General features: G+C 40.3%; 2 protein-coding genes across 5 annotated transcripts in view; both read left to right on the top strand.

The window, feature by feature from the left end:
• Positions 1 to 2,321, top strand: part of ola1 (Obg-like ATPase 1) — a 199,251-nt gene extending 196,930 nt beyond the window's left edge. For both annotated transcript variants that reach the window (XM_067987570.1, XM_067987569.1), the window contains one exon: positions 1,621 to 2,321. In XM_067987570.1, coding sequence (XP_067843671.1) covers positions 1,621 to 1,722 — 102 coding nt within the window. In that variant the 3' untranslated portion in view covers positions 1,723 to 2,321. The remainder of the gene's footprint in view (positions 1 to 1,620) is intronic.
• An 11,993-nt stretch (positions 2,322 to 14,314) lies between these two features.
• LOC137323717 (transcription factor Sp3-like) overlaps positions 14,315 to 16,636 on the top strand; it is a 49,745-nt gene continuing 47,423 nt past the window's right edge. Inside the window, exons 1-3 of one of the 3 annotated variants that reach the window (XM_067987567.1) lie at positions 14,315 to 14,522; positions 14,692 to 14,783; positions 14,966 to 15,061. In XM_067987567.1, the coding sequence (XP_067843668.1) occupies positions 14,516 to 14,522; positions 14,692 to 14,783; positions 14,966 to 15,061 (195 nt within the window). In that variant the 5' untranslated portion in view covers positions 14,315 to 14,515. Of the gene's footprint in view, positions 14,523 to 14,691; positions 14,784 to 14,956; positions 15,062 to 16,636 lie in introns of all 3 variants that reach the window. The other 2 variants (XM_067987566.1, XM_067987568.1) reach the window with 2 other exon arrangements.

The following is a 16,636-nucleotide window of genomic DNA, read 5'->3' as shown; positions in this document are numbered from 1 at the left end:
GCTATAATATGAGCTATCTGGTAAAATAATTATAGACAAGCATTCTGTGTATGCCACTGGTTTGACTAATAGCACTTAATGTTTGTTCTGTGAACTTCACGTTGAATGGCTCTGTGAGGGCTTTGTAGTCAACAGGGATGTTGCATTATTAGCAGTCATATCTGGTTGTGAAATGCTGGCCTTTCCAGATGGCTGCTTTCAAGTGCAAATGAACTGGTTGCACACCATCTAGCTTAATACATATTTAGGATTCTTAAATAGTCATTACATTTTTTGAATACTATTTCTGCAATGTAATAAGAGTAGAATAAATAGCCCCCTGATCATTATTAGAAAGACACTTGGCCTTTTAATTAGTTGTAGACAAATGATCACAATTTATATAAATGAAGCTTAATTTTTAAAATTATTTAAATCTGTATTAATTTGCCATCTATGATATATTTTGCCTTGATTTTTGCTTATCACTATTTTAATATAACCAGTAAAGTAATATTGCTTTATATTTAATTTGCTTTTATAGACTTTCACTTGAATATTAATTTGAACTATACAACGTTTGTTCTGTACAACTGACTTTTTGCCATTTCTATCCCTATAATTTGAATGTCAAATTGAAAACAATTGTGCTTATCAGAATCATACGTGCACAGACAATTGTTATAAAAACAAACCTCAGATTTATATATAAAATATTATGGTTTATACATTGTAATCTGTTGAGCTTTTTTTTTCCCAGGTGGTTAGTGACTGGTAAAAAGGGAATTATCATTTCAATCAAACGCTATAGGATCAAACTTTTAAAAAAGGAAATGTAAGATGGGCACCACCAGCATGCTGCACCACAGAGTGGTAGGACTCAAATTGGCATCTCTGATTCTACACACAGTGATTTTCAATCTTAGCCTTGCCACCTGGGGTGGTGCCAGACATTTCTAGGGAATGCAGAGAAAATCGGAATAGAGTTAGCTTAAACCCCTCTCACACCAACTGGCAGCGTGTTCAAGATTGCCAATGGCAAAAGTCGCAGAATGGCTCTGGTAACTACTCTCCTGTTAAGGGGATGGGGTATTGCAAGAGAGGACTCCTTAAGAGGAAACAAAAGTGTGCAGTGAACAATGGAGAAAACTTTATTCCCATAATAAGCTGTAAATGAAGGCTACAGTTTTCTTGCCTACTGTGATGCAAGTTTGGGTGTGTGGGGTTATTAAATCCCAGTTAAGATCACTTGGGAAGTGCCTGTAATTGTTCTCTCATTTTGTACAGGCTGCTCGCCAATAGATAAATCAGTGCGTTTTTCCAGTTGCTAATTTGATTGTAAGGCAGATAATCACGGCAAAATGAAGGAAGAAATAATCAGAAATATCTGCATTTGACAATAAAATCACCCATGCCTTCTGTCACAAGTTAATTTTAAAAATCTAGGAAATGAAATGTAGAGTAGGAAATGAATAAATTTGCAGCTGGTAAATTAAATAATAAATATATTTGTAAATCATGTGGATCTTTTCAGGGAAAAAGTTGAAACTAAATTGTGTTTTTGAAAACAAAAATACATTTTTATGTGCCTCATCTATATTGTGATTGTTTAATCATATCCATTTTTGTAATTGTTTGCAGAGCGCTGGAAAATATAGACAGCAAGGCAGAAATTGCATTGTTGAAGATGGAGACATTATCTTTTTCAAATTCAATACTCCACAGCAAGCAAAAAAGAAGTGAATTTATAGTACAGCTGACTCCTGTCATAAGCAGTACAACATAATGGCCAAGAAGTTGCACGTATTCAGACTTTCAACTAAAAGGATTTAACTGTATGGTTACTGACTATGTAAGGAATGGATTGGTATCTGGCAACAATTTGCATAAATTGGGACTTTGACAGGATTCTGCTTATATTAATATTACATATATGTGGATTTAACTATGTTCTAAAACAACTGAACTATTATTGAATTTGCTGTTAATTTCTTAGATCTATTTGGCTGTAAATCATGATTCAGACCTGTCTGGGGACAGCCTGTTCTTCCTTTAATTGTATCCCTCATGTTTGTTCTGGATTGAGATAATGTTATTCCAATGAAAATGTAGGTTCACTAAATGTCGACAGCTTTAATTTAAGATTAGAGCTCTACTCTAAATTGGAACATTTCAAGAACCATATTACTCTCATGATACTTCATTAATCTCCATCACTAGATGCCAAATCTGACACATTTGACAGAAAAGACAATGCCACTTGCTCCTTTCTGAATCTACAGATAATGCATGTTTTACAGTACTCCAGATGTTTACAGTCAATAAAACATTTGACAAAAACAGTCTTGGTGTGTTTGGGGATGTCTGTATTGACTGACTGTGGTGTGCTAAATGTGATATGGCACCTGGTGGTTGCTGATTACAGAATTTAAAGACGTGTGTATGATACAGTAACTGCCAGTGTGGGGCAGCTTTTATTATATTTCAGAAATGGTTCTTTTCATTAAAAGATAAAGATTAGGGTACTGATGATTTATTGAAAGGATGAATAGGTGGACATTTGTTGTGAGAATAAGTACTTTCATGTCTGTATTATAAGAGTTCATGATCTAGAAGGGTGTAATGCAGAAGCATAAATTTATGCTTTTTTGGCAAATTGCTGATTTTTGTGTACAACTAGGAGATCCACCTCAGTGGTTTGCTTTTATTCCTTTACAGTTAACCTCTTTAGACATTTATAAATGCATTGTGCTGTGTTGGTGATTAAAGCTCTTTTCTACTACCATAATACATTTGTCACCAGATACACTTTGCATATTGCCTTTTGCTGAATTCCTAAGTTAGTGTTGAATGCTAGTCTGTAACTTTATGGAAATATTTATCATATGCCCTTTATTAAATTTGTTCACTTACAATTGCCATTGCAATTATTTTATGGCATAATTTTACAGTAAACAAGCTAAAAGGGAAAAAGCAAAAACAAGCTGGAACACAGCAGAGTTGCTCAGCGTCTGAAAGAGAAAGGAATCAGTGATGGGTCATATAGAAACATTAACCTATCTTTCTCTTCTAAATGCTGACTGATCTATACATTTCTGTCATTTGCAGTTTAAGCAGAGTGCTAGTGGATATTTTAGCTATTGATCGTATAACTACACTGAGAAATTGAGTTTGAACCTCTGCTTTTCAGCCACATTGAAACTTTTGTTGAAATTTGCAGTGGAACAGTATTGAGCGATTTTATGCCTGTAGTAGCTAGTGGAAACAGGGAATGTGCTATTGAACTGATAAATTTACCTCCTGTTCAGGAAGAAGAGTAAGACGGAATGTGTATTTAAGAGGTCAGGTGGCACATATGGCATGATGGCATCTTTATAGGGATGTAGAGACTGTTGCATTTCATCTTCAACAAAAAAGGCAACAATCTTAATGCTTACTCTGAAGTTATTTTTTTAAGGGAGAAATATAGTTGTTGTAATTGTAAATTTTAAATTTGTGGAACTGACACGCGTAGAAAAAATTATAATCCTTGCAGTAAGATATCTGCATCTCCTCTACCACCCCTAGACTAATCATTAGGAAAAGAAAGCCTGCAGTCCAAATTACAATTATAAAATAAATTTTGTAGCCAAGTTAGATCACTCTGGCTCAGATATGAAGAACTTGTACCTGCATGTTAACAGACTGAGCAAAAGAGCTTGGAAAGCGAACAAATCACATATTGAATGGAGAGAATAAAATAAAGGAGTTAGCAAAGAGAACTGAGATTCTTAAAGAATAATCTTGTTGAAAAGACAAAATAAACAGTGAAGAACACGGAAAATTTCAGCAGGAATCTGTCCTTCAGGTGCTAAATCTCCCAATGGATGTAACAGTGATTGAAATAGACAAGGGCTGACAGTGTTGCATTGTAGACCAAAAGTGGAGGATCCACCTGAGGTGCATTTTGATCTTTTTTTCTTTCACAGACACTGAATTAATCGCCAAAATGGCCCAAGAGAAAGATGCTATAAAGTGAGATTGGATATAGAAATTACAGATTTGGCATTTCTTTTCCTGGCTTTTCAATCAAGTTGTGGGAAAGGTGCAGTTAGGTTGGTTTGATATAAGTACTGAAGGACATAACATTTTGTGTTGTCACTATTTTATAATAACCACTTATTGATATTAACCAAAGCAGTAAATGTCATAGATTATTATAGCTGAATATTTTCCAGGATTTGTATCAAGGCAATCAAAAAGGCTAATGGAATTTTGGCCTTTATCTCAAGGGGACTGGAATACAAAGAAGAGGAAATTATGCTTCAGTTGTATAGAGCCTTGGTCAGACCCCATCTGGACTACTGTGTTCATTTTGGGCAGTGCACCTCAGGAAGGATACATTGGCATTGGAAGGTGTGCCGTGCAGATCCCCAGAATTATACCGGGGGTTTAAGGGTTAAATTAAAAGGACCGGTTGCATAAAATTGTCTTGTTTTCCCTTGAGTATAGAAGATTTTGAGGCGTGATGTAATCAAGGTCTTTAAGAATATCAAGGTAAATGGAGTTGAATTACAGATCAACCATGATTGAATTGAATGGTAGAATAGGCTCGAGGGGCTGTATGGCCTCCTGTTCCTATGCATGCGGAGGCTCCAGGATATTGAAGCACTATTATTTTCTGTTAAGTTTTGCACTTGAATTTACAGCAGGACAGAGCCGATGTTTTACTGCAGATCATTCCTGTTTGGGAGATGTTCCATGTTAAGCCTAAAAATGCTTAGGGGCCATTGGGGCTTACAGCTGATGGGTTTGGAAATTATTGCTACATTTGAATTATATTGTCCTCGCAGTTCTTACTGATCTTGTACAGATAAAGAATGAATGAATGGGAACTTTTATGTATCCTTCTCTGAACATATCATGTTCCGGACTTGATAAGGGAATGATGCTTGTAGTTTCCCTTTAAAGATAGGAGACACAGGTGTTCCAGTTTAAATTTTGTTTAAGGAATTATAGTTCAGCTGAGGAGTGGGATAGTTAGTGGGGAGTAGGAGAGTCAGAGATGTATACATGGTGTTTAACATAAAACAAAGTAAATTTTTCACTGTGGTAAAGAACCTGCCCTGTGAGACCCAGTTATGCTAAAATATAGGCTATGGGATCCTGGATTTTTGTCTACAGTTTTTAATTTTAATACTTTAAAGGTGGTGTCATGGAAAGTAGAGCGTCTAAATATTCCATTTAAAAAGATTAGATCGTAGAGTCGCATTGGACTGTATGGGGGGGCCTCAGCTTAGAGAGCTGATGGAATCAGGTTTTTCTACATTCTATAGTTCAAGTAAATGGTGGTGGGTGGGGGTGGGAGGGTGGTAAATGTAACCAATTGATGATCAAAGTGAGAAAATGAAGGTGGTTGTTTGAGGCATATTTCATTTTATAAGATAATTCAGGCTTCAGTATATGCCAAGCCGTTGGGCATTTCTCTAAATATTGCACCAAACCATACAATGGTTAGATATCTAATTGGTTCTAGGAAGTGATTTTTATGTGCAACCTAATTTGTTTAGGTCAGTCTACCAGTATAACATTCAGATTGTGTTCTCTCTAGCGGCACAATGAGCTGCAGCCTTGAGCTCAAGATTGGTGTATCTGTGCTCAAACCAGAGTTTTACTGACTTTGTTCTTCTATTCATGCTGTGGGTGTCACCCAAAATTGTTTAGGAGAATCTGTTGCAGTCTACTGCAGTGGCATCCTGGCCAGATAGGTTGTGTGGTGTACAGTAATGCTGTGATGGAATCCTGCTTGTCTTTGTTGGTGGTTCAGGGTACAGTAAGTCATGTCTGGGAGAAGAGCCCTGGTGCTTCCTAAAAAAGAATGCTGGTAACACAAATGGCCTTATACCAAGTCCACTTGGTGCAAGTTGTACATGAATGTGCCCATGATGCACATCTCTCCGATGGGGAGAAGCTGAGATTGGGCTAACGTGGAAAATGCCTGCTGACAGTTGGCTATAGGTGCCTTACAGCACAGATTCCAAGACAGCTGCCCACATAGAGGTATTTTTGACTTTTTAGATGGCTTAGGATCTCTGGATTACCCAGACACTGGGTTGAATAGCTTTCTTGTGTTGTGGTTCTATCTATACAGCATGGTAAGAAGGTACATATTTCATTGCAAGTGCACTCATGGAGGATTGCAGTGATAATACATGCAGTTACATCCGTGGTATGTGAAGACTAATTCAATATTCTGCTTGAGGTGAGCAATCTTTTATTTACAAATAATCAAATTGGGCGATCATAGAATCATAGAAAGGTTACAGCATGGAAGGAGGCCATTCGGCCCATCGAGTCTGCGCCGGCTTTATGCAAGAGCAATCCAGCTGGTCCCAATTCCCCACCCTATCCCCGTAGCCCTGCATTTTTTTCCTTTCAAGTACTTATCCAGTTCCCTTTTGAAAGCCATGATTGAATCTGCCTCCATCACCCCCTCGGGCGGTGCATTCCAGATTCTAATCACTCGCTGTGTAAAAAAATTTTTCCTCATGTCACCTTTGGTTCTTTTTCCAATCACCTTAAAACTATGACCTCTGGTTCTTGACTCTTCCGCCAATGGGAACAGTTTCTCTATCTACTCTGTCTAGACCCTTCATGATTTTGAATACCGCTATCAAATCTCTTCGCAACCATCTCTGTTCCAAGGAGAACAACCCCAGCTTCTCCAGTCTATCCATGTAACTAAAGTCCCTCATCCCTGGAATCATTCTAGTAAATCTCCTCTGCACCCTCTCCAAGGCCTTCACGTCTTTCCTAAAGTGCGGTGCCCAAAACTGGATACAGTACTCCAGTTGTGGCTGAACCAGTTTTTTGTAAAGGTTCATCATGACTTCCTTGGTTTTGTACTCTATGCCTCCATTTATAAAGCCCAGGATCCCGCATGCTTTTTTAACCGATTTCTCAACCTGCCCTGCCACCGTCAACGATTTGTGCACATATACCCCCAGATCTCTCTGTTCCTACTCCCCTTTTAGAGTTGTGCCCTCTAGTTTATATTGCTTCTCCTCACTCTTCCTTCCCAAATGTATCACTTTGCATTTTGCTGCGTTAAATTTCATCTGCCACGTGTCTACCTATGCTACCAGCGAGTCTATATCCTCTTGAAATCTATCACTATCCTCTGCAGAGTTTACTACACTTCCAAGTTTTGTGCCATCTGCAAATTTTGAAATTGTGCCCTGTACTCCCAAGTCCAAGTCATTAATATATATCAAGAAAAGCAGTGGTCCCAGCACCAACCCCTGGGGAACACCACTATACACCTCCCTCCAGTGCGAAAAACAACCGTTCACCACTGGTCTGTTTCCTGTCACGGAGCCAATTCTGTATGCATGTTGCTACTGCCTCCTATATTCCATGGGCCGCAACCTTGATGATAAGCATACCATGCGGCACTTTATCAAACGCCTTTTGAAAGTCCATATACATCACATCTACTGCATTGCCCTCATCTACCCTCTCTGTTACCTCATCAAAAAACTCTATCAGGTTAGTTAAACACGATTTGCCTTTAACAAATCCGTGTTGGCTTTCCTTAATCAATCCACACTCGTCTAAGTGACTGTTAATTCTGTCCCGGATTATCGTTTCTAAAAGTTTCCCCACCACTGAGATTAAACTGACTGGCCTATAGTTGCTGGGTTTATCCTTAAACCCATTTTTGAACAAGGGTGTAACATTTGCACTTCTCCAGTCCTCCGGCACCACCCCCGTATCTACAGATGTTTGGAAGATAATGGCCAGTACCTCCGCAATTTCCATCCCTACTTCCCTCAGCAACCTAGGATGCATCCCATCTGGACCAGATGACTTATCTATTTTAAGTACAGCTAGCCTTTCAAGTACCTCTTTATCAATTTTTAGCCCATCCAGTATCTCAACTGTATATTCCTTTACTGAGACTCTGGCAGCATCTTCTTCTTTGGTAAAGACAGATGCAAAGTACTCATTTAGTACCTCATCCGTCCCCTCTGCCTCCATGAGTAGATCTCCATTATGGTCCCTAATCGATCCCACCCCTCCTCTTACTACCTGTTTACTTTTACATGCCTGTAGAAGACTTTTGGATTCCCTTTTATGTTGGCCGCCAGTCTATTCTCATACTCTCTCTTTGCCCCTCTTATTTCCTTTTCCACTTCCCCTCTGAACTTCCTATATTCTGCCTGGTTCTCACTTGTGTTATCAACCTGACATCTGTCATACGCCCCTTTTTTCTGTTTCAACTTACTATCTCTTTCATCATCCAGGGAGCTCTGGCTTTAGTTGCCCTACCTTTCTGCCTTGTGGGAATGTGCCTAGACTGTATCCGAACCATCTCCTCCTTAAAGGCTGCCCACTGTTCAAATTACAGTTTTGCCTGCCAGTCTTTAATTCCAATTTACCCGGGCCAGATCTGTTCTCATCCCATTGAAATTGGCCCTCCTCCAATTGAGTATTTTTACTTTAGAGTGGTCCGTGTGCTTTTCCATAGCTATTCTAAACCTCATGATACTATAATCGCTGCTCCCTAAATGCTCCCCCACTGACACTTGCTCCACTTGGCCCTCCTCGTTCCCTAGAACCAAGTCCAGCAATGCCTCCTTCCTCATTGGGCCGGAAACATACTGGTTAAGAAAGTTATCCTGAACACGTTTCAAAAATTCCTCCCCCTCTTTGCCCATTATTATTATTATTATTATTATTATTATTATCATTATCATCATCCCAGTCTATATTAGGATAGTTGAAATCCCCAGTTATCACTGTATAGCTTTTGCACCTCTCTCTAATTTTTCTGATGTCTGAAATGTTCGATATAGCAACAAAAAAAATCAAGTTTCTAGGTGCTTGATACAATCCATCCTCACCCCAAAAAATCTGTCAATTATTGGCTAATTTGAGTATGTTTGTTTGAAACAGTATGTAACTTAATTTTGAACCTGTAACAAAAAATGTTAATCATTTACTTCCCATAGTAATACAAATTGTGGATATATTGGCTCGAATCTCGTTGATAAAATCGGACACGTAATTTAGTTTCTACAATCTAGCACTGGATGCTCTTGAATTTTATTTTGGTGAGGCTTGAAAAGGATTCGTTACTAAAATTCTTCTTGGTTAGTTTTGTCAAATAATAAATGCAAGTTTGCATGGAGTTAATGAAGATTTAACAGAATACCAAGTATGTTAAATAGAAGTTTGCTACCAATTTCCATGCTTAAAAAAAAATCAAGTTTTAAAGCTTAGATTTTATAAAAGCCAATTAGAGAGTAGGGGTTAAAGGTAGTTACTCAGACTGGCAAAAGGTAGGAAGTGGTGTTCCACAAAGATTGGTGCTGGAACCACTGTTCACCATTTACATAAACGATTTGGGCTCGGGAATCAGAAGTACAATTGCAAAATTTGCGGACAACACCAAATTGTGGGGTATAATTAATACTGAGGAGGACTGTGGCAAAATGCAGGAAGACATTAATAAACTTGTAGAATGGGTGTGTAATTGGCAAATGAATTTCAATGTAGATAAGTGTGAGGTGATACATTTCGGTAGGAAGAATAAAAAGGCCACATACTCCTTTAAAATTAAGAGTCTAAATAGGGTAGAGGAGCAGAGGGATCTGGAGGTACAGATACACAAATCACTAAAAGTAGCGACGCAGGTTAATAAGGCCACTTTAAAAAGAGCAAAGCACTGGGGTTCATTTCTAGAGGGATAGAATTGAAAAGCAGAGAAGTTATGTTAAACTTTTATAGAACCTTAGCTAGACCACACTTGGAGTACTGTAAATAGTTTTGGTCTCCATATTATAAAAAGGACATAGAGGCACTGGAGAAGGTGCAAAAAAGATTTACTGGGATGATACCAGAACTGAGAGGTTATACCTATCAGGAAAGATTGAACAGGCTGGGGCTCTTTTCTCTAGAAAAGAGAAGATGGAAGTCTTTAAGGTTTGATAGGGTAGATGTGGAGAAGATGTTTCCACTTACAGGGGAGACCAGAACTAGGGGCCATAAATATAAGATAGTCACTAACAAATCCAATAGGGAATTCAGGAGAAACTTCTCTACCCAGTGTGGTTAGAATGTGGAACTTGCTACCACGAGGAGTAGTTGAGGCGACTAGCGTAGATGCATTTAAGGAGAAGCTAGATAAACACGAGAGAGAAAGGAATAAAATGATATGTTGATGGGGTAGATGAAGAAGGGTGGGAGGAGGCTCATGTGGAGCATAAACATTGATCAGCATAGACCTGTTGGGTCGAATGGCCTGTTTCTGTCCAGCGACACCTCTATTTTAAAATTCTCATCCATGTGTCCAAATTCCTCCATGGCCTCGTCCCACCCTTCTCAGCCCTAGAACCTTCTGAGAACTCTGCGTTCCTCCAATTCTGACCTCTTGTGCATCACTAGTTTCCTTTGCCCCACCATTGGCGGCCGTGCCGTAAGCTGTCAAGGCCCTAAGCTCTGGAATTCCCTCCCTTAAACCTTTCCACCTCTCCTCCTTTAAGACACTCCTTAAACCTACCTCTTTGACCAAGGTTTTGGCTGCCTGTCCTAATATCTCCTTTGGCTCTGTGTCAATTTATTTTCTCTGATTACGCTCCTGTAATGCATCTTAGGATGTTTTACTATGTTAATGGTGCTATATAAATGCAAGTTGTTATTGTTGAATATCTTGGAAACTATCTGCATGCTGCCACAACAGTTTTGAGGGCTAGTTTGAGGCCACTTGGTTCTTTTAGTTATTGGGGAATATTTCCCTGTGGATTATAGGCACAGTATTTCAATGTGGAACTCCAGGTTAGGATAGCCACATTCCAAACTAAATTATAGTAACTTTATCTTTGTTCTGCTGTACTGAGTATATGCCAGTAGTTTCATAAGGTAAGCAGGTTTGCTCTTGTACTTGAAAGCTGGCAACAGTCAAGCTGTAAGTATGGTGGGCCTATATGCAAAAGTAGTGCAACTGGTGGGGGCAGAACTTAGAAGGCATACTTGAATTAGTATAGCACATGATGCAAAGTTGATTAAACATATCAGTGATCATATAAAATAAGCCTTAACATAATAGAGAAATTACACAACCACTGAAGGAGAATGGAAGATCTAAAATAAGACAAATGATCCAGCAATGTAATTCTTACTCAAAACCTTTTCAAGGCATATAATTCATTGGGCTGGATTTCATTTTGCTCATCACTATCCTGGCTGGAGCAATGTTTTCTGGATGTTCAGTTTTCTCAATGTCCTTCACTAGTGAAAATAGCAGGATCCAGTGCATAGCTACAGCAGTAGCCAGTAGGCAACAACAATATTTACAAACCCATACACTGAGTTGTTCATGAGCATACAAAGTCAATGGTTCCACCTAACACAGCATAAAAGCAGATTCTTCTTTGTTAATCCTGGCCTCACATACAAATATGACAGTGTCATCATACCACAAGCAGGAATGAAAAGAGATTAACAGGATGAATCAATTAGGAGGAAAGATTAGAGAGATCAGACAGAGAGAGGAATTATCAAAGTAGATTAACCTGGAAGAAAGAGCAGACATTGCCTGGTTCTGGTGCATAATAACATGTCTACCGGTGGAGGGGGAGAAATGAGAGCTATTAATGCAAACGTGCCAATAGAAAAATGTGCCAATAAAAGTAGCTAATCAGCCAGTAGGGTTGAGGGAATAACACAATCAGACAAAGTGCAGTTAGCTCACTTAATGGGACTACACTGGCTTGAAATGTTTCCGTCAATGCTGCCCTCTCCAGTTGGGATGTGTAGATTTGTGAGGCAGGTTCTGACTGATGGGAGAGGGTAATGCTGCTGGGAGCATTAGGCATAGGTCATCCTGCTGAGAGACCCAGCAGTATAGTCCACTATTTTTATTCTCTTGACCTACTGGCAGATAAAGTGTTTCTGCAAGTATTTATTTTTTGCCTAGATGAGTGCTTTACACTAATATACTCATCTCCCTTATCTGTAGCTGTGTACTGGGAGCAGCAGGGAAGATATGTTGTCAGTGCTTGGCCAGCCCTTTGAGCCAACAATTAGAATCATAGAAAGTTACAGCACAGAAGGAGGCCATTCGGCCTATCGTGTCCATGCCGGCCAAAAAAGAGCTATCTAGCTTAATCCCACTTTCCAGCACTTGGTCCGTAACCCTGTAAGTTACGGCACTTCAAGTGCACATCCAAGTACTTTTTAAATGAGTTGAGGGTTTCTGCCTCTACCACCCTTTCAGGCAGAGTGTTCCAGAACCCCCACCACCCTCTAGGTGAAAAAAAATTCTCCCCTGATCCTTCTACCAATTACTTTTAATCAATGCCCCCTGGTCATAGATCCCTCTGCTAAGGGAAATAGGTCCTCCCTATCCACTTAACCTAGTCCTGTCATACTTTTATATACCTCAATTAAATACCTCAGCCTCCTCTGTTCCAAAGAAAACAACCCCAGTCTATCCGATCTTTTCTCACAGCTAAAATTCTCCAGCCCTGGCAACATCCTCATAAATCTCCCTTGTACTCTCTCTAGTGCAATCACAACTTTCCTGTAATGTGGTGATCAGAACAGTATGCAGTACTCAATCTGTGGCCTAACCAATGTTTTATACAATTCTAGCATAACCTCCCTGCTCTTATATTCTATGCCTCGCCATGACCCATGACAGCATATTCAACTCCTGCTCTATTCGTGTTTCTTGGGAGTTCTTTGACCACGTCATTTCCACCACCTTCACTTTTTACCTTTTTCTCTCTGTCTTCCCCTCCTCCACAGGTAAGTCTCTACTGCATTTCTTTCTCTACTTCAGCTGCCTTGTCTCCTCTCACTAACCTTCTTTCCTCCTTGTGTGTCTTACTGTCCCTTCACTTTTTCAAAAACCTCACAAAGAGCTGCAGTGTCTGAATATGCCCCTGAGTACCCTACCCCCCCCCCCCCAACTGAAAGGCCATTAACTAGCTGAATCTCAGACCACCCCCCTCCCGATCTCTTACCACTACATCCCAGTTGCCACCAATGTGGCTGCCTATAACCTGTCACAGCCCTGATGTCTCTCCTTATCTCTTACCCCCACACCCCACCCCGCTGTAGACAAACAGAAGACATGTAAAAGCAGAAAAAATAGAAAACTGAAGAGAAATTGAAAAAGTTCTCCTTGGTGTCCTGGGCAATATTTATTCCTCAAGCAATGTTACTAAAACGGATTATCTGGTCATTATCACATTGCTGTTTGTGGGACTTTGCTGTGTGCAAATTTGCTGCCGCATTTCCTACATTTCAAAAGTACTTAATTGGCTGTAAAGCGCTTTTAGACATTCTGCAGTCTTAAAAACTCCCCTGTGCTTTGAATAGTGCCATGGGATCTTTTACATCCACCTGAGAGGGCTTAATTTAACATCTCATCCAAAAGACTGCACCTCTGACAGTGCAGCACTCCCTCTATGCACTGGAGTGTCAGGCAAAATTTTGTGTTCATGTCTCTGGGGTTGGACTTGAACCCACAACCTTCTCTCCGAGGCAAGAGTGCTACCAACTGAGCCATAGCTGACAAGTTAATGGAATAAACAGCTTTGCTCATTTTCTCCTTGTGGTTTTATTTTTTAAATTGAGAAACAAAGCTGATGAACACTATCAATAGTGAAGATTAAAAGAGACAAGTATTCATTTTTTTTCTCAGTCTGTCGATTGAAGGAAGCTGATACACTGGTTCCAATTTTGAATCTTGCAAAATAAAATATGGGACAGTGTTATAATTTTTAAGAGCAAACTAGAGCAGTTATAATATAATCTAGTTTAGCCTACTTTAATGAAAATGGCTACATGAGCTAGTTAGCACGTTATGCGGGGGGAAGGGGGAGAGAAATGTTGCCTTGTTGGGCGCATCACCCCACTCGAAGTCCATCTTAAATTGTAAAATAATTTGCTCTGTTTTCGCTGTGAACGTCTTAAAATCGGAATCTAAGCGGGTGGTGAGGGTGGCGCCAGGCCTCATGCTGCCGCTAATTGAGCGGCCATTAACTCGCACCAGATCGAGGCTTGTTGAAAGCGGGAAACACACATTACGAATATCATCCAGAACCGTCCATCTACTCGCAAACAAATCGAACCACCCGATTCCAATCGATTCTCTTTTCTTCCCTCCACACCCCCCCCCCCCCCCAAAAAAAAAATTTGCAGTAGCTCAACCAAACGTTATGAGCGGAAGTGGTGAGATTGACAGCTCTATTAACCAATCACAGATCGCTTAACCGGGACCCTCGAAGCTGAGGCCGGCCAATCAAATGCTGGTTGGAGGGCGGGACTTCCGCTGTCATGTTCGGTTGCACCGACAACAACGTCGTGGTTTTTCTGCCGACCCCCGGACGGTCCTGTTTCGAAGCCCCACCCTTCGCCGCTTCCTGCACCGTCAATCAAAGCAACAACAGAAAAAACCCCGACCGACGCTCGCCTGGGGCCAGCGCCCGAAAGGCACCATGTTAACCGTATAAATCGAGCCCGTGTGAGCCGCCGAGGACCCGCTATGACTGGTATGTTTGGAGAATTGGCGGTATTGCGGGTGCAGCGATGGGCGCTCTGGCGGTGAGCTCGGGAGGCCGGGCCCGGCCCGGTTGGCGGTTCAGTTTGATGATGTTTTCTCACACCGTTACAAGTCTTTCCCTGATCTTTTTTTATTATTACTTCCCCCCCCCCTTCCAGCTCCAGAAAAACCAGTGAAGCAAGAGGAAATGGCTGCGCTGGACGTGGACAAGCAGAGCGAGTATCTGCAGCACAGGAGCGCCGGAGCGCAGGTAAGCTCGGCCCCAACTCGCGCGCTTTCTTTGTCTTGCAGTTTGCTAATAAACAGAGTCTGTATGATGGTGTGTGTTCACATGTTTAAATTTTGATGTGTAAGGTTACTTCCTGTGTAAGCCCCGGACTAATTCACACCCACTTTCCTCCTAAACCCGCCCCCTGTGGGTAGAACATTCAGCCGTCACCACTTGCACTGCTGGCAGCTACGTGCAGCAAGATCGGGTCGCCGCCATCGGAGACCGTTGGAGCTACCATTACAGCTGGAACCGGGCTGGTGAGTCAATCAGATATTGTATAAACACACAAAAAAAATATCAAATATCGCATAATTCCTTCCCCCCCCCCCCCCGAAAAACCCTACATATAGAAAATTATCGGTGCAATGAAGTTCTGCAAACTCATTCCTTGATACCAATGTATAACGGTGCCATTTCTTTTCTTAAAGAAATTGTAGACATAACCGACAGGCAAGTTTGTTATAAGGTGGTAAATTATCTCGACGATAAACATACCTCTTTAGGGAAATGCATACATAATGTTTTCATACAACTTTATTCTCTATGGTACCAAAATTCCTATGGTATTATTCCTATGTGGTACCAAAATTCTCTGCTGGGAAAAATATGGCCTGCAAAACCATAATTGGCCCTATTAACAAATTTCAAAGCATTTTTAAAAATATAACCCCTTCCAACTCGTCCTTATTTCTGAAGTATATGTAGACAAACAGAATAAATGTTAGGCCATGAATTTCAGGTAGTCATAATCATAAGGCAGCTCCCGAAACCCCAAATAAACATTGCTACCCCTTGTCCCTTCAGCACCTGAGTGTGTACTATACCTTAGAGACTTTCCCATCAGAGAAAATTTATAACAGTAACTGGTATTGTTCTCCTGGCTAGGGAAATTTAGTAACCAAGGCAAATGGAGTAGACACCAGTGCTAAAAGGAGCACTTTGTTTTGCCACTGCCCCCCCCCCCCCCCCCGGCTAATGTTGTCCTATACATATGACTCTTGTGCTGTACAACATTTTAACCATACAGTTGGCTTGTTTCTACCAGTCACCCTTTACGTGCTATTTAAGCATTCAAAATGAATGTTGGGATCAAAGCTCAGCAAACCTTTAAGCTATTTGAAGTCCTAAAATTTGCTCTGGAATAAGATGACAATTTCTTAGCCACCTCAGAGTTTTTGATCCTCCTTCTCTTCCAGATAACCTATGCGATCAAGAATATTTGTTCCAAAACAGTTGTCGTCTAAATTTTCTGTGAACGATTAGTGGTTTTGCTAGTGAAAAAGGGTGACAGGGCCTGTCATACTAAAGTGATTTGTGAAGCAATTGATATTGTACCAATAACTAACCTGGCAGCTATTTGCTGTAATTATTGAACATAACGTAGCTTGTCCAGATCACTGGCATGTCTTTCGCTGCATCTATTCGTTTACAAATCAAAAATATCCTAATGTGATATGAAAAAGCAAAAAAAAAAGTGTCCAATGGACTCAAAAGAAGTAAAATTGTCCATGCTTTTTATAGTCAATAAGTCACTAGCAATAGAGTGCTCACTTTTAGCTTAGCCTCCCTAAATGCGTAACAATTTATCGTTAATGACAAGTAACTGCTCAGTTAGTTCTTCTGAATTCTTCTCTTCCTTTCAACCCCCCCGCTTCAATGAAACTGGCATTGGCGATTTTCCTATTAATGATTAAACATTCTACTAAACCTAGGAAAATCCCAGCTACTTAATATTTTGAATTTATTAGAGGACAGATGTCGGGCAGTGTTTTCATTGAGAGCTGGTTCTGAATCACCAGTTGCTTTTCAGAATTCTCCCAAGATCATGTCTT

The sequence above is a fragment of the Heptranchias perlo genome, chromosome 7, assembly GCF_035084215.1.
Source record: "Heptranchias perlo isolate sHepPer1 chromosome 7, sHepPer1.hap1, whole genome shotgun sequence".
NCBI lineage: Eukaryota > Metazoa > Chordata > Chondrichthyes > Hexanchiformes > Hexanchidae > Heptranchias > Heptranchias perlo.
This window is presented reverse-complemented; position numbering and strand designations above follow the sequence as displayed.